The following is a 22,793-nucleotide window of genomic DNA, read 5'->3' as shown; positions in this document are numbered from 1 at the left end:
CCCACATCCACTAAACCAATCCTGTGCTGCCACTTAAATAATCAGATGGACCTATTGCTGTTTCCAGGATATAGCAAGAAATGAAAAAGCTAAGTACAGATCCATGTGGCCAGTGCAATGTCTATTTAAGGAAAACGGCCTATGGATAAGCTGATAAGGGTCTAAGAAATTCACAAGAAATTTAAGTGGCTTCCACTATACAGAAGGACTAGGGATCTGGGAGGTACAGGCAGAACAAGAGGTACCGTGGGGATTTCTCATTATTAACTCTTGCAGCTCTTGGTCTGACACAAGCACTATTCTGAGAAATCTTTAACTACTTCTACTAGTGAATAGAAGTTCGTATTTTAAAACATGACTAATCCCTGTTCCTGCTGACTGCATGTAGTACTGGAGAAACACGATCTTGTTTGTAAAACAAGGAAGGTCATCTGGGTTGTCATAACCCCTCTCTGGAATGCACCACCTCCCTTCTGGTCCCACAGGGTGACCCTCCTCCTGTCCATCCCCCACCCAAATACGCCAAAGAGGAGGAGGTGGGAGATGTCTTCACTTTAAAAGTCTTATCTAAACAGGTTCACCCCAATTGCCTTGTTTTTTTTGAGATGGAGTCTTGCTCTGTCACCCAGGCTGGAGTGCAGGGGTGCAATCTCGGCTCTCAAGCTCCTCCTCCCGGGTTCATGCCATTCTCCTGCCTCAGCCTCCCAAGCAGCTGGGACTACAGGCGCCTGCCACCACGCCCGGCTAATTTTTTGTATTTTTAGTAGAGACGGGGTTTCACCGTGTTAGCCGGGACGATCTCGATCTCCTGACTTCGTGATCCGCCCGCCTCGGCCTCCCAAAGTGCTGGGATTACAGGCGTGAGCCACTGCGCCCAGCCCCAATTGCCTTTTAAGAGCAAACTAAGTCGCAGATCCCATCTGCCCACTGTATGAAACCAGCAAAGCGGCTTTACCACTGTGAGGACCCCTGAGAGAAGGAAGGGGTGATAGGTGAGCTCAGCTCCAGGTCTCGGGAATGTAATTTCTATGCCTTCCACATGAGCCGCATGGAGCTGGAGAAGTTGATGAGCTACAGACAGGCTGTAAAGGACCCCAGGACTCTGAGGCCTGGCAGCATTTTGGCATGAGTCTCAAGATGCTGGTGGGGTGGTGGGTTTCAAAACATCCTCTTTGAGCTTTGGTTGTTAGATTAGGAGAACAAAGTACAAAAAGCAAAGTAAGATTTACCAGTCTTTGTTATTTTGTACTGAAGCTGCCACTGTTAGGCCCCATTGCTTGGGACTAGCACCAGCCTTTTGGTTTTAATGAGCAAATGTTTACCTTTACAGAAAAGCTGGTTGTTCACATATACTCATCCAGAGGCAGTGACCCTCTGAGCAGCTTGGGCTAGAGCTGCTGCCAGCCACTACATCCTGCAGGAGGGGACATCCTGAGGGTGGCTTTCAGATTCCTCCCCACGGGAGAGGCAGTGCATCCCCTGCGCAATCCGTACTTTCACAAGGTTTTCTCTGCAGTGCTAACCTGCCCAGTCTGAGAGAGTCGCTAGACCCCGAGCGCTTTCCACAGACAGTGATCGTGGCAGGCCCTTCCTCACGATGCCTCTGCTGAGAGAAGGCTGTGATCCTGAGACTGACAGGGGCCAGCAGCTCTGGCATCTGGAACGTTCCCCCCTCCACTGAACTCTCTGGCACTTGCATGGTAGGTCTTCTCACCCACTCTGTGCTGAGGGTCGCCAGGAAGCGCAGTGTGAAGGTGATGAGCTCAGATTCCAGACTGGTTTGAATCCTGGCTCTGCCACTTGCTACCTGGTGACCTTCGGCCCAGGATTCACTCTCCCTGAGCTGTGGATACAGGGATTGTTGAGTTGATATACTTAAAACACTTAGATCTGGGCCTGGCTCAAAGCAAGTGCCTGATAGGTCTTACCAATCCCTGGTATACGAAGGCATAGTGGGTAGGGAGGAATCACCTCGGCTAAGAGTTTATGTGTCAAGCACCAAGACTTGGGTCCAAGTCCAGGCTTTGTCCCCCACACAGCCACGGGACCGCACACAAGTGCCTGCAGCCTCACTGTGCATCAGTTTTCTAACCTATAGGATGGGGGAAAGTACTTACTGCTCATGTGGTGGTTGACCAGGCGACATGAAATAGAGAGATGCCACACAGCACAGGCAGTGGGACACCAAGCTCCAACGAGGGTTCAGATGGTATCATTTTGTTACTATTATTTTATTTCTCATTATCAATAATTATCTGATACGAAATAAGGCATAAGCTGAGACCAAACACTCATGAATCCTCCAGGAACATTTCCCTCCAGGGCAATTTCTCAGACACAAATGGGGTGGAGGAGCTGCTCCTCCCTTAAACAGAGGCTCCCCAGGAACTCACACGCTCAGCCTCAGCACCGGATGCGCCAGGAGGCTGGAAGGGCCCGCAGCGGGATGGGGGTGGTGGCAGGCACCCAGGGCCGATTCCAGACCTGCCCTGCCTTCATGAAAGGCCCAGGATTCGATTGTCTGGCCCACATTAACATCTGAGAGGCTGGTCATGTGACACAGCTCTGGCCACAAAGAAATAAGCAGTGTGCTGAAGAGGCGTCTGGGTCTGTTAAGTAAGGTTCAACGAGCTATTCAGAGGCACGCAGTGTCCTAGGGCTCAGCTAGACACAGGGCTGTCTACTTCAGGGTAATAAGGCAGATGTCAGTTTGCCTCCTGGACTGTCCGGTGGGAGTCTGCGCTGCACCCACACAGCTAGTCTCATGGGCCCCTGGATGGGTCAGCTGCAAAGGTACAAAACTCCCGCCAAGAAGGGCACGTGGAACCCATCTGGTCTAAGAGTCTTATGCTCCCAGCAGCCAGTATCTCTCACAATCACTCCATGGGTGGGGCATAGCTTCCAGGGTCACCCTCTAGAGACATCCCCAGTCACAAAAGTTACCACTGTGGGAAGCTCAAAGCCCTGGATGCCCCGTCCCCCAAGCATTAGAATTTTTCCATCTAGATACAGTTTATCAAAAAGAGTCACCTCACCATAAGCAATGTTGCCTGGAGACATAGCTGACACGCTGCCTTTCAGGTTACCCAGGCACACTACGAAAGGGAACAGACGGTCTGATTCTCATGCAGAGAAGTTATCACCTCTTAACCCACAGAAAACCTTTGCTTCCCTAATGTCAAGGGGAGGACGTCCAGCTGGTGTGGACTTCAGCCCTTCTCCTTTCGTCTTCCTGCCTAGAAGCAGCAGCAATGGCTGGGGCTGCTCACACACTGTGTGACGATGAGGTGACAAGCCTGAAGAGGAGGTCAAGAGACGCAGCAGTGCCGATCCTTACATCACTGAGCCATTGAAGCGGCGGCCTCTTGCCTCTGGCCCTTTTTTTTTTTTTTTTTTTTTTTTTTTTTTGAGACAGTCTTGCTCTGTCTCCCAGGCTGGAGTGCAGTGTCACGATCTTGGCCCACTGCAACCTCCACCTCCCGGGTTCAAGTGATTCTCCTGCCTCAGCCTCCCAAGTAGCTGGGACTACAGGCACACATCACCATGCCTGGCTAATTTCTGTATTTTTAGTAGAGATGGGGTTTCACCATATTGGTCAGGCCGGTCTTGAACTCTTGACCTTTTGATCCACCCACCTCTGCCTCCCAAAGTGCTGGGATTACAGGCATGAGCCACCACGCCCAGCCCTGGACTTCTTTATGTAAGACACACTCCTCCTATTTGTGCAAGCTAATGTTAGGTGGGGATTTTGATACTTGTACCCAAATGCATTCAAACTGATAAAGGTGTTTAATTTGGAGAAGCTTTACCCAAATTCATTATATTCTAGGGTTCTGCATCACCATTATGATGATCTCTCCCTGTAGCTGAGTAAGACTTTTGGCCCATAAAGGCCTCACTGAATATAAATGCTGTAATAGTAAAGGATGTTCTTTTGCTTAATTTTTCTATATTTTCCTAACAATCAAAGGGCTTCTCTCCTACAGAAGAAACTATAAATTCAGCTTTTCCACATTGGTTCCCGTTGGTCACAGCAGTTTTAGCCCGTCTGAATTGGTTTAAGGCATCCAGCCTTGTTTGGATTTGCTTTGGAACAGTCTGAGTGGTGCAGGGAACCAAGTCTTCTGGGATGCCAGGAGCTAGAGTCAGAGGTACCCCAGGCATCCCTCACAATCCCACTCCCTGCAGATATGAGATTGGTTCAAGGGCCGGGGAATTTAATGTCTAAATCACCTCCTAGTGTGAGAGTTCTGTCCAGATGACACCAAGATACACCGAAAAGTGAGCTTGTTGGATCCATGAGACCCTGCCTCACCGGAGCAGTGTGACTGGCAATCCCACCCCGGCTTCCGCCCGCCAAGGAAAATGGCACAGTGATGTACTGCATTCTCCCTGCTCATCAGGGGCCAGCTCCTACACATCAGGAACCCAATCAAACCCTACGAGCGGGAATGCGGGGAGTGTGGTCTCTTCCAGGAATCATCATAACCTGCTGTGGCCTGAAGAAAACCAGTATGAGCCCGTTTGAACCAGATAAAATGTACCTAAAACCACATGTAAACTGCTGGGCAAAACCCATCTGAGCCTATCTGAATTGGTCAAAATGGAACCAAGTCTATCTGAATTGTGTGATATTAATTCTGATGGTTTAAAACAGATTTTCACCCAATCTGGGCAGCATTAAGCCAGTTATAACAGTCGAAATTGATTTGAGCCAGTTAATCCAGTTTCAACCAACTGGAACTGGTTTAGCCTGGTTCAAACTAGTCCTCTAAAGGCAAATTTGGGGGCTTCAGTTCCCCAGGCTTTAGTTGTTTGCTAAAAAAAGAAAAGCAGTATGGGAAGGGCTGAAAGTCATTTATTTCTGAAGACTAATTTACCTTGCTCCCATAAATATTTATAAGAATTAATTACCAGCTTATTGAAAGAATTAATGAAATTCACATTGTTTATTATAACGCATTAGCAGGGGCAGGAAACATCCTCCTGGCAAAGAGAGAAATTCTACTGAAAAAGCCCTTTCCTCTGAGGTTGGAGCACTAGAAACAAACCCAGGGGATCTCCTACAGGAGCCCCACAAGGTCTCCGGATGCTCAGCTCCATCAAAGCCAGGCAGGTGTGCTCCCCATCCCCAAGAGTGACACAGAACATATTGACCAGTTTCATTCTTTATCGAATGTTGAAATGCACTATTAACCCCCTCAAAAAGGGTGGAACGGTAAAGAAAAACAAAGGATCTTAAAAAAAAAAAAAAAAAAAGCCTGAATTTGAATGCCACCCTCATCAGAAGTGTTAGCTATAACCAACTGCTTATAAAGACACATCTCAATCTATTCAGTCATCAGTGTTGTCTGTGATGCAATTACCAAGGGCGTAATTAAAGGAGACAGTCTACCTTTCCTCGTATCAAAGCAGGCAGATCAGCTGGACCTCCCCTCCCCACTAAGTGGGCCTACACAGTGTTCAAACAGCCAATGGCCAAGCACCTTGCTGGTAGGTAGGCACCCTTTGTAAACAAGCTTTGCAGGCAAATGCCGAAAGTAAAAGCATCATTTGTTTTGAAGTAAAATGCAACTGCCCCTTGAGAGATAAAATTAAAAGTCACTTACCAGCCACAAAACTTGGAAATGATGCCACCTTCTTTGTCTGTTAGGAAAAATGGAAAAATAAAACACGTATCAATTGTAAGTAGGTAGCCCCCAAGGTGAAGGCTAAGCAGGGCTGTGATATGTGTCATAATGAGAAAAGCAAACCCCGCCATGAGTGACGGTGTTCCCAAGATGATATCTTATGTATGCTGATGCTCCATATAGCAAACCAGTCTGCTGCAGGCAACGTGATGTTGGGGAGTGGCCCAAAAGCCCATCGTCTAAAACTTAGGGACCCTCAGACTAGCATATCTTGACTAGAAGGGAGTCTAGAGACCATCCAACACAATGGTGCTCCAAACGGTGGGCATGAGAGCCATCCGGGCACGTCTTTAAAAGCAAGATAAAGGAGACTGGACACCACTCCATCATTGGCCATCATTATTTCAACAAAGTTAAACAATCTCATGTAAACTATGTTACCAAAAAACGGGAAATAATTTCCATCAGAGGACTGTTAGTTTATAGGAAATTGTTTGTTAAAACCTGTTGTTGATTTAGAACAGTGGCTCTCAACTGGGATGATTTTTGTTCCCAAAGGGACATTAGGCAATGTCTGGAGATATTTTTGGTTACCACGAATCAGGGGTGGGGATGGGGTAGGTACAAGGATCTAGTGGGTTGAGGCCACGGATGCTGCTCAGCTCCTACAATACACAGGACAGTCTCGAAAACAAAGAATTACCTAGGCCTCAATGTCAATGGTGTCATTGTAGAGAAACCCTAGTTTAGAACATGGTTATCAGACAATGAATAGAATGGCTTTTTATAAAATTAAGAAGTACCAGTGATCCCCCACCCCCACACATACACCATCTGCAACACATGAGCACTCCATGGCATGGTCCTAACAGCAGGGAGGCCCTCTCCTCGCTCCTCCCAGGCCAGCGTGCCGTCACCTCCTCCCCATATGGAGACACCAACTTGGCTTGACCTGGACTCCCTCTCCCCCAGGCACTAGGTGGGACGAGAACATCACGGACTAAGTGAGCAGACCACAACTCAGTGGGTCACTCCACCATTAGATGAGCGTTCTGGCCCAGAACTCTCATCCTTGAAAAAAATTACCTCTGGAATGTTGTTATTGTCAACAGGTCCATTGAGATCAGAGCGCTGCTGCTTCCTTGGCTGCTCCAGACCATTGCAAACCTGGAAATGGGGAAGTTAAAGATCGTGATTTTATGTTAGAGAAATGCAAGATGCAAAACCTGGATATGCAATATGATACAATTTTGTAAAATGTATGTGTATGTCGGTGTGTGTATAGGTGTGTGTGCAGTCATCTATTTAATTATACTTAAACTGCTATGAACTTAATATTCTATTTTCATACTTCTAAAAAAGTTATTTTAAATCATTTTTAAATTTATCTTTTGATTGCAGTAAAATGCACGTAACATAAAGTTCACCATTTGACCACTTTTAAGTGTACAGTTCAGTGGCACTAAGTACATTCACACTGGTGTACAACCATGGTCACCATCCACCTTCAGAATGTCTTCCTCTTCCCAAAACTAAAACACTGTACCCATTAAACAAACTCCTCAATACTCCCCAACCCCAACCCCAACCCGAGCTCCTGCCAACCACCATTCTATTCTCTGTTTCCATGAATTGGGCAGCTCTATGCCCCTCATGTAAGTGGAGTTATTATACAGCCAGTATGTTCCTTTTGGAACTGGCTTATTGCACTCAGCGAAATGTCCTCAAGGGTCATCCACATTGAAGCACATGGCAGAACTTCCTTCCTTTTAGGACTGAATCACACTCTACTGTGTGTACATGCCGCCTCTTGTTTATCCAGTCATCTATTGATGGACACTTGGATTGCTTCCAATTCTTGGCTATTGTGAATGGTGCTGCTATGAATGTGGGTGTACAAATATCTCTTGAGTCTTCACTTTCACTTCTTTTACATACATACCTGAAGGTGAAATCACTGGATCATAAGATAATTCTATTTTTCAGTTTTTAAGGACCTTCCGCACTATTTTCCACAGCAGTAGTGCCATTTACATTCCCACCAACAGTGCCCAAAAAGTTAAAAGTCATATTTTTAAAAAACCTAAATACTTGGATGAGAATAAATGCAAAGTAGCCAATCTATTACTACAAAATATAAAATGCCCCAAGTACATGTCATAAGTCTTCTCTTAAAGAAGACACCAAACTACAACTGCTTCTACTTTAATTAATAAAATTTAAGGTTAGGTATATCTTCTCTATTTAGTTCCTTAGATCATTCAGAAGACAGAAGCCAGATCCATAGCCCTTAAATCCCTGTCCAAACCCCAAAGGAGGTTCCAGCGCCTGCATGGTAAGTCCAGTTCCAGAACTTTCTGGAAATAAATTATTGAGAAGTAACAATATGATGATGGCAAGGAAGACACTGATGATAAAAGTTACATTTACCAGCTGGGCGAAGTGGCTCACGCCTGTAATCCCAGTACTTTGGGAGGCCAAGGCAGGCAGATCACTTGAGGTCAGGAGTTCGAGACCAGCCTGGCCATCATGGTGAAACCCTGTCTCTATTAAAAATACAAAATTAGCTCGGCGTGGTGGTGGGTGCCTGTAATCCCAGCTACTCAGGAGGCTGAGGCAGAAGAATCACTTGAGCCCGAGAGACAGGGGTTGCAGTGAGCCAAGATGGTGCACTCTTGCACTCCAGCCTGGGCAACACAGTGAGATTCAGTCCCCCCCAGTAAATACATACATACATACATACATAAAATTAAAAAAAAAAACAGTTACATTTACCTAACTTACCTAGCACCTTAGGGTTTACTAAAACCTTTTGCATACGTGATGAATATTCTCCCCACTGCTTGACAGGTGAAAAAACTGAGACCCCAAGTGTTGAGCCGGCTTCTCTCGGAGTCAGGTGACGCCATGAGGTGTGGCTGCCAGCCCTGTCCCCCGTCCTAGTCCATCAGTGTCTTGCTCTTTGGTGGAACTCTGCCTCTCTGGGGGCTTGAGAAAAATTAAACCACCTGGGCCCACCCTCCCAGCACTGATGGGGACAGACACGCCGTGCCCCAGGCAGCCGGAATGATTGCTGGCTAAGCCTCCCCTCCAGGATCACAGACACCATTGGATTTCGAGGCAATGGGAGTGGGGGATGCAGGGAAGCAGGCGCCGGTGCTGGGCGTTAAGGATGGTGAGGGAGAAGGGAGAGCATTGCTGCTACATCTCAAGAAAGCTACATGGGGCTGCCCTTCCTAGAGCTGAGGGGGTGCAGGGGTGCCGCTGGGACTCAGCAGCGCTGAAGTCTGGTTGGTCCCTGCCTCCCCCGGTCCTGCTGCCCCTACCCCTAAGCCCCATGAGCTCACAGGCCTAGCCAGACCACACCCTGCTCTCCTGGCATGACCGAAGGCCCGGCTCTGGCTTGTCTGGGACTACAGGCATGCTGCCCTGCTTCTCGAAGCCTAGCATCCCAGGAGCAAAACCCATCCTTCCCCCCCACAAGAGGGCTGTGATCCGCCGGGACTCCACCGCCGAGCAAGCTGAGCAGACAGTGCTGCTTTCTGCAGGGCTGAGACTGGCCCAGGTACCACTTCCCCTCACCCATCCCCGGCACCGCTCTTCCTCCTATGGCCAAGGAACAGCAGGCAAAAGCTCCCAAAGGAGGCAACAAGAGAATCTCGCCTCAGACGCCGCTCACGTTCTCCTAAAGTAAACCTTGTTTGGGACATCCCCCAGAGAGCTCTGCTGAGGACACTCTGCTATTTCAAGGTGCACATAGCACACGTTGGTATTTTACCCAACACGGTGCCCTTCTGCATGGACTTGGTTTCCTGAAGCCCTTCCCTGCCTTACTAGTTGCTGGACAGGTGACGGTCATCTCCAAGAAAACCCCAAAGAAATCAACCAGCCAATCAGCAAATGAAATCAGGTTAACAACATCCATTCTGCGAGCTGGGTGGGATTTAATTTGTCAGGCAGAGGGAGCGCCACAGACGTAGGGCGACAGACTCTCATCAGGCAGCCAGATAAGTCAGGGGTTGGGGGACACAACAGGGGCTGCATCTGCCATGGGTTAGGGCTGGGCCAGCCACTGTACCTTTGTGCAACTTCAAGACAGGGCTCAAGGCTTGGCTGGGGACGCAGACTGATGCCCACACCCCCATGCCCTACCCACGGGACTCCCCAGTGCGGGGGCCATAGTATGGGGTGTCCACGGGCAACACAAGCTTGTCTCTACGGGTGACCCTTTCCCCCACATCAGAGTTTCCTCTAACTCCCTCCCAAGCAGGTGTCCACTCATCACCATGACAACCACATCTCACAGAAAACAGCCAGGGTGACTTCCCAAAGAGGCAGGAGGGTGGGCTTGTGATGCTTCTCCTTGGGACAGCCCATCTGGTGCTCTAATTTCCATCTCGGGGCTGGCGGGGTTGGGGGCCTGGCAGCATCTGAAATTCACACAGTTGGAGGCCCACATGGATTTGGGGCTCCAGACATCCTAGATAAAGATGCTATTTAAATCCTGTCATGCCCTCCCCAAAGTACAGCAGACAGTCACCCCTCAAAACAAGATGCCAGCCAGGGCCACCTCAACTCCCCACAGCCAACAGGGGACACGGGGTCCCATCCCTCGCTGAGTAACTGTAGTGGAGCCTGAAACCCACATCAGCCATCCACTCGGAGAAGGCAGTGGCACAGCATGAGAATCAGCATGTGTCCCCGGAGCTCTGAGGACAGAAAATTAACGTGTGGTGTGGGACAGACTCTTCACAGCACATGCGACCCAGGGACAACTGTTCAGGGCAGAGATAAATGCTTGTAATAAAAATACACTAATGCCAATAAATCTTTCTAATAAACACCTTGGCTCCAGTTGGTGAAACTAAAGCTTGAATTTTTAAAAGTGTCAATTCTGATTTTGTCTGCTTGGTGGAACTGAAAATACAGCAATATAACCACATTGCTTTGGATGAAACAACATGAAACCAGTGCACACCCACTCCGCTCAGGCCATCTGCAACAAAGGCAGAATGCTTCCAAGCACTCTCTGGAATGACAGGCATGTCAGACGCTGAGGTCAGGGACAGAGGGCATCAGCAGAAAGCCAGGCTAGCCACAGCCATCCCCAGTGGCCTGTGAAAATTCTCCCCAAACAAGACCCTGTGACAGAGAAGTCCTGGGCGGATGAATGACTCCATTAGATGACAGTCTTCTCTGGGAATCGCTTCATGATTCCTGTTTTCAAAAGAGGCCATCATCCCTACTCATCTGATATTTCAACAGGGACTTCTTCCTCCCCCCAGCTCAGGAGGGGCAGCCGAGACCCGCTACAGCACCAGAGCTCCAAGCAGGACCGGTGACAGCGTGACCCCCTGGTCAGATAGAAGGTCTCACTCGGCGGCGCGGACGTCGTCTTTCAGAAGCCCTTGGATCTGTCCCGACATCTGCGTGGCTCAGAAAACATTACCGTATTGTTCTTTTCCTTCCACTCCTCTTTACAATTCAGGTCACTCCTGTGATGTTTATCTTGAGGAGAATGGAAGCTTCGATAGAGTATTTATTCTTATAATAGTTACTCCCCTGGGGGAGATCATATCTTTTCAAAGCAGATCTGTGGCTTAAAAGTATCACCACAAGACACATTGGGAAAACCAGCCAGTCAGTCTGTACTTAAACATCTCTAGGCAGGCCTGTGAATGGGAGGAGGAAGGGGACAGTCCCTCCTACAACCCAGTATCCAGACATTTCATGGAACATATTTATACTAAACAATAATTCACTATCTACCTGAAATACAACTTATTTTTTCAATTGCTTATTATGGTAAAATACACATACAATAAAATATACTATCTTAACCATTTTTGAGTGTCCAGTTCAGTGTTATTAAATTCATAATGTTGTACCACCCCGAAAAACCAAAATTCTATACACATCTAAATTCAAATGTAACTGGGCACCCTATACTGTTATTTGCTGAGTCCATCAGCTCTAGGGGGCAGACAGGCTGACAGCACACTCTGGCCTGGCTTTATTCCCCGTGCTTGGTCTGCTGAAATCTCTCCTCCATCACTGACCACTGGGGCGACCCGCACACGTCCTCCACTTCATCGTTCACTGTCTCTTCACAGAGCCCTGTAAAGGGCAGGCAGTGGATGGCTGTGTCCAGTGCAGCATTTCAGAGCAGAATCATATTTGTCTAAATTTGTCACTGCATTTTGAGGCTTTGTCAAGTACCGTCCAAAGGTAGGCCCACATGGCCAGGCCTGAACAGGTGCCTGTTGTATGTCCCGTACGGCACAGGGCAGCTCTTGCTGAGGACAGGACGACGCATACAACAAAGACCCTGACCTGGGACAGCTCACCTTCCAATGTGGAGACAGAACCCAGTGATCCTGCCAGCCTCAGACCCTCCACAGAATGAGCCAGGGTATAAACAGACACACACATGAACAGAAGCAGGCCCTGGGAGATCAGGCCAGAGGAGCTGAAGCAGTGAGGCCAGAGACCAAACTATCAAGGTCTCAGTCAGCACTTAAACCATTAAGCAACAGGCCTGCTTAATTTTTTTCCTTTGAAAGTAATCAGAACCCTCACGCATTGCTGGTGAAAATGTAACATGTTCTGTCACTGTGGAAAACACCTGCGGTTCCTAAAAACGGTAAACACTGAATGACCACATGACCCAGGAATTCCACTCCTAGAAATACACCCAAAAGAGCTGACAGCAAATGTCTACACACAAGCTTGTACATCTACGCTCACAGTGGCACTGTTCACATTAATCATATGGCAGAAACAACTCAAATGTCCATCAATGGATGAGTGGATGAATAAAATGTAAAATAGCCATTCAGCGGAATATCACTCAGCCACAAAAATGAACATACTACAACAGGGATGAACCCTGAAAACATTATGCTGGTGAAATAAGCCGGACACTAAAGGGCACATATTGTCTGATTCCATCTTTACAGATTATCCAGAATATGCAAATCCAAATGAGAGAAAACAGATTTTTCATTGTGGGGGGGTTGGGGGGCAAGGGAAGAATGGGAGTGACTGCTTAGTAAGTACAGGGTCTCCTCTGGGGGCAGTGAAAATGTTCTGGAACTAAACAGCAGAGGTGGTTGCACAACATTGTACTAAATGCCACCGAACTGTGCACTTTAAAATGGTAAACTCTGTGTTCTGTGTGTATTACTACAGTTTAAAAATAATGGGAGAAGCAAGAGCAAGGAGAGTCCTCTAAGGGTCTCAAACATATGCCCTATGAGAGCACCTTCACCCAAGCTCTACGGAGGTCACCCACCAGCTTGTACTGAGCTAACCCTCCAGTGACTGACACCCAGGCAGAGTGGGAGATGGTCCAAGGGAGGGGGTGAGTCATCCAGGTAGCAGAGGCAGCTGTCCATCAACCACTGACACCCCCTTCTCCTGGTCACTGGCCTCACATACCAGGTGCCGTGCTGGGTCCGTCTGTGGGGAAGGTGGGAGCTCCGCCCATCCTTCCCCCACAAGGGGGCTGTGATGCCCCTGGGACTCCACTGCAGTAGACCCTGTACTGACTGAGCTGAGCAGACAGTGCCCCTTTCTGCAGGGCTGAGACTGGCCCGGGGAGAGTCACCCCCCAGTGCTGCAGAACTAGGGAGAATTCCATTGGGTTTTATTCAATTCTCAAATGAGAAAATCTTCATCAACCCTTTCTAATCATTGCTTAGGTGCCAGCATGGCTGCTTCTGCCACTGGTTCTACACGTTTGCTGCAAACATCTGCAATTTTTTCCATCCTGCTAACTTAAAAGCAAGAAGCCCTGTGTGCATAGTTTAATTACAGCAACCCACTGGGGCTAAACATCAATCACGTGGCTTTATCCGTGGCTCAAGCCTACAGTTCTCCCAGGAGGCTTGACCTGTGACCTCCCCTGTGGCCTCCACACTTGGCCTCGAGCCCTGCATACGTTCTGAGAAAACTAGCTTGACATCTGAAAAATGAATGTAACGACGGTGCCCAAGCCAAAAGGAAATTAAATGACCAATAGTAAGTCGATATTAGACTTTGGTTTCCAGAGGGCATTTTCTACAGTATTTAATTTCCACTAATTTATGTAGGCCACATCTCTGTTCTCCTAATATGAGGAGTCCACAGTTCCAGTCAATAAGATTAGTCCTAATAAGAAAAAAACTTAGTCTCAACGGAACTGCCTCAGGCTGCAGACATTAAAACAAAGTCCTACAACTCATAATGTGAAAAACAAGTTTCACCAGATGATGTAGAAAGAAGATACCAATGATCCAGTTAACTTCACTAAATCTACCTGTCTACTTTCATGAATATACACAGAATATCTGGGATATTGAAACTTGTGGAAAAGGCAAGAGGATAGCAGAAATAGCTGTTATTTAATGGTGGATTTAATGATATATGTTTATTTTAATGACACAAGGCATGACCACCACCACTTTACTATAAGCCATAGCCTGTAGGATCCATGTTCCTTCCACGCCTGCCAAGGTGGGGTCATGACCCACACAAGACCTAGGAGAGAAGGGGAGGCTCCCCACCTCCCGCTCAGGATGTGGCTGTATTATTTACTCAGGGCTCATTTTGGCCTTGAATGTCCTCCTGAAACCTCCCAGGGACGTGCCGACCCACCGCCCCATGACCACACAGGCCTGAATGGGTGTAATCACAGCTCATCCCTACTGTGGCTACATCCAAACAGTTCTGATTGACCCAAAATGTTTTTGCTTCTTTGTGGGTGATACAGTTTGGATACTTGTCCCCACCCAAATCTCATACTGAAATGCAATCCCCAATGCTGGAAGTGGGGCCTGGCAGGAGGTGTGTGGATCATGGGGCAAATCTTTCATGCAAGTGGGCCATCCCCTTGGTAGTAAGTGAGGTTTTGCTTTGAGTGCACAAGAGATCTGGTCGTTTAAAAGTGTGTGGCACTTCCCCCTCCAACCCCTATTCTCTCTCTTGCTCCCATTCTCACCATGTGAAGTGCTGGGTCCTGCTTTGTCTTCCTCCATGATTGAAAGCTTCCAGAGGGCTCCCCAGAAGCAGATGTTAGTATTTTGCTTCCTGTATAGCCTGCAGAACTGTGAGCCAATTAAACCTCTTTTCTTATAAATTACCCAGCCTCAGGTATTTCTTCAAAGCGGTGCAAGAACAGCCTAACGCGGTGTGATAATGGTTACATGGGTTCAGACTGGCTCAACTTGGTTTTAGAGGATCCAAATTGGCTCAAACCAGTTATTCATCGAAAAACCTCTTCCTCTCTTTATTTCTTTTACTGTGGTAAGTATACATAAAATACAATTTACCATCTTAATCATTTTTAAGTGTACAATTCAGTGGCATTAACTACACTGACACTGTTGAGCGACCACCACCACCGGATCACCTCCAGAATGTTTCCATCTTCACAACTGAACCTCTGCACCCATTAAACACCAGCTCCCCACTCCCTGCTCTCTCCAGCCCTGACCACCGCCATTCTACTTCCTGTTTCTGTGACTCTGACTACTGTGGGTGTCTCAGAGAAGTGGAATCACACAGTACTTGTCCTTTTGTGACTGGCTCATTGCACTTAGCAGGATGTCTTCAAGGTTTGTCCATACTGTAGCCTGTGTCACAATTTTCTTCCTTTTTCAGGGTGAATAACATTCTACTGCATGTGAAATCCTTTTCTTTTGTACTTTATCGCTATGCTTGTGGCTCAGAAGAGCAAATACAAGGCCACAATGAAGCAAGAGGAGCCCTGACCCGCCATTGCTTTGCCTGTGGAGTGGGTTTTGACGGCTGGGGAATGGCCGGATGACCTCCCTCTCCTGAAGATGAATGCAAGTATTTCTAAAAGTGGGGCCCAATGAATGAACGAATGAATGAACGAACATGCTATCTTTCACATAACTGGGGCCCAGTGAATGAACAAATGAATGAACGAACATGCTATCTTTCACATAACTGGGGCCTAATGAATGAATGAATGAATGAATGAACGAACATGCTATCTTTCACATAACTGGGGCCCAGTGAATGAATCAGAGGGGGCAATCTCCAGAGGCAAAATCACAGGCCACCTGCAAGCACATGGGCTGAAGGACAGGGGCTGACGAGACAAGAGCGTGAAGGAGTGATGCCGCCACACATGGCAACAGCCTCCACCCTGACCACCCGAGCAGCTCTTGGGGAGCAGCATCTCCCCACCTGAAGTCCACCTCGGGCTCCCTGCACAGCCTGGCTGCACCCACAGTCAGTCAGCACCCAGTGTCTCTTAAAAGGACCAGGACCAGACGGAGGCCTGGAGCACGGGTAGCTGTTGACACTGGAGGAGTGGAACAGCTTCTGTGAGCCAAGCCCAAACATCCTTCAGCTCCAACAGTTTGGGCCTTGGCTCAGTCTCAGCTGGAGAAAGATCAACTTCTCTTCTGTGAAGGCTGACTGGGGAACTGGGGGTAGACATGGGTGTGGCAGGTCCTGGAGGCCTCTATCAGCCCAGGGGTTCCATTCCGTTCCACATCTCCTTTCTGCACATGTCTGAGTTGTGCCTAGTTTTCCTGAGCTGCCCATGGTATTATCTGACATAGGATTAGGAGTTATTCTTGGTCAGCCCCCTATTACCATAGTCCCAAGTCTTTTCATAGTCACTGACTAGCATTGGTTGTGATCTGAATGCTTTGGGGTAAAATTCCCACGTCTGCCATCGCCACGCTGTGACATCTTGGGCAAGCATACCATGGGTGACATTATGCATCTCAGCACGCTCAGCCATGCGATCTTTCTTCCTAAACAGATATTTCTATAACTTCTTGCACCGAGCCCTGCACTTCCTAAGGAATGTCATGGACTAACCGATTTCACCAGCTGGGTGTCTCTCAAGCCTCTGGTGCAAAAGAGGCATGACACCAGGTGCCACGGAGGCCCAAGAATGGGAGGCATGGGGCCTTGAGAAGCAGATGCACGCAGACTGTCTGGGTCCCGTACCCAACGCTCTCACTTCCCACAGTCTGCCCTAGACACCCCAGTGGCAGATGAGTGTAATTCAAGTTAATATCTCACATAAACACACACACACACACACACACACACACACACACACACACACACACACACACACACACACACACTATGAGCACCTCAGCCTGCTGGCACCTCCTCAGGCCCTCCATGCAAGTCCCTACAGACACTCTCCATCTACCCCTCCCATGCCTCTGCCTTCCCAATCCATCAGAGCTGCTCAGGCTCAGGGGACCCCGCCAACAGGCGGCCACTGCCAACGGGTGCTTTCTTCCCCGGCAGGGTCTCTCCTAACTGCCCTGCTACATCCGGCCTTCCTAACGTCCCTCCCCTCAGCTCCCCAGTTCTCTTCTGGCTCCCCTCCACGCCCCCAGTGGAACCTTCTGTCCCTCTCTCATCACTATCCCCCAACCCATGTCCTTCGCCTTCCCCTTGTCCTGTTTCAGGGCTCAAAGCCATATCACAATCCCAGCTCCTTCCATGCCGAGGACACCACACACCTTGCATGTTCCACCATCCTTGTTCATCCCCACCTTGCCGGCTGAATTCCCAAAGCCCCCCTCAAAGTCCCAGAGCCTCTCCACCCGTCCCTAACTCTGCAGCCTGTCCCAGAAGCCTGCCTGGAACTGTCTCGAGCCTAGCCACACCTGGATGGGGGCAGGGAGAGTCTCACATGTTCATCTCCCTCTAGAATAAGTTTCAAATGCAGGGTAATGCCACTTTCACCTTTGCAGCCCCAGTGCCTACCACATGGCAGGTGCCAATTTGCATGGACCATGAGGGAAGGATGCAGGGAGGGCCAGCCCCCCACATCAGGAGCGGCCCAGCAGGGGGAGCTGGCTTTGAAGAGTGTGAATTTGGGGTGGAAACTGGAAAAAAGGTGACCAAGGTTAAGAGAGGCTTGGCTATCATTTGGAGTCTTCCAGGCCCAGCTGGTCTGCCTGGAAGAAGAGGTGTGTGGGCTTCTCAGCTGACTTCCTATTTGATATTGAGTGTGAGAAACTCAGGGCAGCCCTGGGGGCTGTGCAGCTGTTGCCCCATCCCCCAAATCAGTGACTCTGGAGTAGAAAGAGGCATGCGAGAACTCCCCCAGCATGACACAAGCCACACTCAGGAGGGCCCTGCAGGGGGGACAGCGTGGGGGCACCTTGGGAGGCCTTAACCTGACCTCGCACTGACCAACAGCTCCAGTGCGGCCCTGGCCAGTCCTGGTCTTCCTCTCGTCCTGTCTCACAAGCGGGGCTCACCACCTCCTTTGTGTCACTCCCTAGGACAGGTCCACTAGTGTCTCCACCCCTGCCCAGCAGGGCCTGTACCCAAACTGGGTGCAGGGCCTTGCCCACCCACCTCCCCCAGACCCGATGAGCTTCCCATGGACTGAAAACTCATCATCATCATCATCTATGCAAGCACTCCATGCCCCGCACCATCCATACGGACACTGCCCCAGACCAACTCCCCTCCCCACAGCCCCAGGAGACGGGGGGCTGCTGGCACAGGTGGCCTGTCCAGAATGTTCCTGGGCCCCGAGCTGCTGCAGCTGGGTGGGATGCGGCTTCCGGACAGTGGCTCCAGCATTCCTAACCACTGCACTCTGCTCTCTCCCTGAGGACTGGGGTGTGTTGAAGGGGGAGGTACTTTTTAAATCACCATTAGTGGGAGAGCTTTACGTGCTCTGCCCCAACAGTGTTTTAGAAGAATGTTTTAGAAACCCCAGCTTCACCTAGATTTTAAAAGGACTCTAAGCAATCCCAGATTCCTGATAAACTGCTCCCTGATAATAACAGCCACCCATGGTGACACGTCATCAAAAGGCTTCATACAAATCCAAGAAGGCAGCTGTGCTCACTCAGCAAATGGGCCCTGAGACATCAAGTTCAGAAGCTCACGCGGAACCAGCCAGGGTTGAAGCGTCAATGCACCCTGTGGGATTTTATTTTTCAAGGCAATCCTGGGAATCAGTAGCAGGAGGTGCGGTGTCCACCCTGTCACAGTGCTGGGAGCAGAGGTGCGTGGGAAGCAGTTCAGTACAGATGACAGGGGACACAGGAGCACCCCAAGAACCCTCCTGTGCAGCCTCCCTGTGTGCCTGACGCCATGGGTGGGTAAAGCAAGGGGCACTATAGAATCTGGGGCATGGCTGCAGAAAGGAGGGAGCCAACTGTACTCCACTGAGGCCTAGGAGGCTGGAGAGTACCTTCCCCTGCCCAGGCGGGCCATGCCCCAATGCCCTCCATAAGCCCCTGCCCTCAGCACCACCTACAGGCTCTTACAGGCTCTTTCCCAAGTCCCATCCTACTGTGGGCCAGGTTTAGACAGACCCCAGGCCCCTCCCTCCTGGGCGCAGTGCAAGCCCCAAAGCCCCTCTGTGCAGGACCACCCCATCTGCACACCTGCTGCCCCACTGCATGCTGATGGAGGGGGGGAGCCGGGGTACCACTCCTGTCTCAGCTCTCTTCTGTAAAGCAGAGACTGACACTCACTTCATATGCTGCCTAGCAGGGCATGTGTGTGAGGCTCCGGCTCAGAACCCACATGGGGCCACTGCCTCCCTAGGGGACACACCCAGTTATCTGCACTTTTAGCACCTTCTCTCCCTTAGCACCAGACTCCTATCACACTCTCAGAAGGTTCTTCAAAAAGCAAGGCTCTACTGAATGCCAAGTCATGGCCACAGCATCTCTACAATGAGCAATGATGCACAATTCTGTGTTTGATGCGACCTCGGGGCCTTCTATCACGCTTCACTTTAACTGTTGTATTAAGTTGACGTATTGATTTTTCTTCTTTTTTCTGTTGTCAGAAGGCTCTTTCTAGAAAGCACCAGCTGAGCCAGGGATAAACAGAAATCATGAAAACCCCAAATAATCAAAACGCGTATTTGGTTTGCCATTCCAAGGGGTGGAACTATTCTACACTTGTTAACTAAATCAAACACCTCAACTCAATAGCCATGGAGGTCCTGGACAAGGAATGCCTGTAGCTCCAGAAATCTCCAAGGTCCCAAGGAGCAAGTCTCTACAGGGAGAATTTCAGGCAGGGCTGACCTTCTCAGAGTATCTCCTGATAGATGTCACAAGGTAACAGGTGTGATGGGGGCTCCAAAACAATCCGTCCAGCCCTTGCCAAACCCGTATGTTCCACTGGCCACCCAGAGGCATCCAGAGAACATGCCATCCAGGGCCACCCCACGGACCCACAGAACTAGGATCTTTGGTGCTGGACAAACAGGCTCTTACGGTGCCCCCCAGGAGTGCGGGTGAGTCGCCCCAGGAAAAGCAATGATCAACAAACTACTCTCTTCAAGGGAAGGTGCCAAGGATGCACCAGGTCCACATGCTCATCCCTGAAGCTGTGAGACTGAGCCAGGCACTGGTGCCCAGCTGGGCTCCTCCCTCCACTCACGCTTCACTGCCTGATAGTAGAGGGCCACACGGGTAGGTGTAGAAATACTAATTCCATCAGGTCACTCAATACGAGCCTGGCTGGACCCAACTCATGTATTCCTTAATCACTGAATGTTTTAAAAAAAAAATCAATACTTTATGTCAACAAAGTTAAAAAAAATTAAGAAACATGTCACAATGAACAATCTTTACCTGATTTGTTTGATCTGTGGCCTGAGCTCTGGTGAACTCAGGACGTGTTAGCACTGAGACAGGGACATTTTACAGACTGGAGGCTTCTATATCTATTGGTCACCTCACTGACACCATATCCCACTCACTGAGAACAACAGGGCATGCCAAGCCTCTCAACAGCAAGGACACAGACAACAGAGGAGAAGAGACCATCACTCTCCAGGAGGAACACTGCACAGCTCCCCCACGCTGACTCACTCTCCAGCGGGCAGGCTCGAATGTGGACTGCACAGAACTGGACGCTTTCTCTTCTCAGGTTCTTCAAGGGCTGTGTTAAGCAGTGTTTAGAGGCATGCGTTTTGGCATAACACATTCTATTCACAGGGGAGCTACTTAACTGTGCCATCTGCAGCACGGGACAAACCGAGCTCCATCTCTCTGGGTTGCTCTAGGATTTACTGAGATCATATTCCTAACACCCCTAACATGGTGCCGGCAGTCACCACCAACACTGCTGCCACCTCCACCAGCACCCAGGGACTTTACACAAACCACAAAATAAGAAATGTTAAATCTGCAGAAGCCAAGGGTCCTGATAATCACACAGCAACAACCTTTCCATCGTCACCATTTGGGGTTGCTGAATCACCCTGGAACTGAAGCACACACGGAGAGGTCTTGGGAGTTCATGGGTCCTGGTCCTCTACTCCCCAGGGTGTAAAGCTTGGGTCTGTATTCTCCCATAGGCCCTGCCTGGAGGGAAAAGGGCTTGCTGATCCACCGTGTTTGGGAAGCACTGGCCAGACCGGCTGGTGTCTCCGCTACAGCAAACGTGGGACTTTATGCTGCTCGTGTGTGAGAAATCAGGAAACCTCCAAGAAGGGAAAAGCTTTAGAGCAAAGTTTCCCAAAGTCATTTGCCAACCAAATACAGCCAATTCTCATTCATATAGTTATGTTCTGTAAAGCTGCCCTGAGCACTGAGTTGATGAATACCGAATACATTGCTCCTAGGGGCAATACAGGGTTAGGTTCCTATGAGCCTCGGGACACATTTTTGTCAATGAATCAACACAGAACCTTGTTTTATGTGTGTTTCTGTTTATAGACACCTTGTTTAATACAGATTTCTTACAAACAATTAATTATATGCAGTATTTCTTTATCACAAAACACTAGCTGAGAAGAGTTTAACACTTCCCTGACCCTAGATCACAAGACAGTAAAGTTCTTGGGTTTTCTGCCTGTCCACTGTGCTTTTTTAAATCGGGCATTGTCCCATGAATCTGCAAATTTAGCCATTCCTCCATCTTTTCCTTAACTCATCATACACTACAGAAGTTACTTTAGCACCTCCCAGAGTGGCAGCAGAGATGAGTCAGCACTGTCACTCAGCCCAGAAGGAAGCTTCTCTAGCACATGTAAGGCACATGGCAGCCATTCTGTGCCAAGGATCACTAGACTTCAGCACCACACTTGAGGGCCATTTTATCACCAACACACACACACACACACACACACACACACATCAACAAAAATGCAAAGAACTTAGTCTAAATAGATTGTGAAAAGAATAGCTGTTTACAGTATGAGAGCTGAAACAAGAAGGCAAAGCCTTGTTCAACCTCAGCCGGGAACATGAGAGTTGGGTGACTCAAATTCTTCCCTTCTCTGTACCTCCGCTAATGACCGGGAAAGTGCCATGAGTATTGAATTCAGGGTTACAAATCAATTTTAACAAGTTAACAAAGTTGCAAATATGAAATCCATGAATATTAAGGATCAAGTGGTACTTTGTTTACAGAATACCTCTAAGAGCCTGTTTTGGGAAATCCTGACCTAGGTTTGTCTCTTTGATTTGAAAACTCTCTACAAGGGAATTCTACAATGCCATATAGCAAAAGACTTTTTTGCCTGTATTTTCCAAATTTTCCTCAGTAAACTTGCAGTGCTTTGAAAGAAACTTTTTTTATTTTACTAAAATAATTCATGTGTAGATCTCTGTTCCCCATCCTGTCTTCCTACAATTTTAGAAATTCTATCGCTTTTGTGTCTCTCATATCCCAGTCCCCGGGCAGACCTCTTGGTCTCAGCAGAGTTGCACAGGTGGTAGGGCTACCTGCAAACTGAAGTGTTTTCAAAATGCATGGCATCCTACAGCTCGGGAGGGCTCCAAAGGCCACACAACCTACTTCTGAGTACAGACAGCAACTCATTTTTCTTTTCTTTTCTTTTTTTTTTTTTTTTTTTTTTTTTGGAGTGGGGAGTCTTACTGTGTCGCCAAGGCTGGAGTGCAGTGGCGCCATCTCGGCTCACTGCAGCTTCCACCTACGCAGCTCAAGCGTTTCTCCTGCCTCAGCCTCCCGAGTAGCTGGGATTACTAGCGCACACCACCACGCCCAGCTAATTTTTGTATTTTTAGCAGAGACGGGGTTTCACCATGTTGGCCAGGCTGGTCTCGAACTCCTGACCTCAGGTGATTTGCCCACCTCGGCGTCCCAAAGTGCTGGGATTACAGGTGTGAGCCACTGCACCCAGCTGGCAACTCATTTTTCATATCGACCAGCAATATCCTC

The 22,793-nt window shown here is 48.8% G+C and overlaps 1 protein-coding gene across 5 annotated transcripts in view; it reads right to left on the bottom strand.

The window, feature by feature from the left end:
• LOC105497507 (amyloid beta precursor protein binding family A member 2) overlaps nt 1-22,793 on the bottom strand; it is a 236,119-nt gene that overhangs the window by 38,334 nt on the left and 174,992 nt on the right. For all 5 annotated transcript variants that reach the window (XM_071067211.1, XM_071067210.1, XM_071067207.1 and 2 more), the window contains 2 exons: nt 6,717-6,797; nt 5,610-5,646 (listed from right to left, as the gene is read on the bottom strand). In XM_071067211.1, the coding sequence (XP_070923312.1) occupies nt 5,610-5,646; nt 6,717-6,797 (118 nt within the window). The remainder of the gene's footprint in view (nt 1-5,609; nt 5,647-6,716; nt 6,798-22,793) is intronic.

The sequence above is a fragment of the Macaca nemestrina genome, chromosome 7 (assembly GCF_043159975.1).
Source record: "Macaca nemestrina isolate mMacNem1 chromosome 7, mMacNem.hap1, whole genome shotgun sequence".
In the NCBI taxonomy this organism is placed as follows: domain Eukaryota; kingdom Metazoa; phylum Chordata; class Mammalia; order Primates; family Cercopithecidae; genus Macaca; species Macaca nemestrina.
The sequence above is the reverse complement of the archived record's forward strand: the minus strand, read 5'-3'. Positions and strand labels throughout refer to the sequence as shown.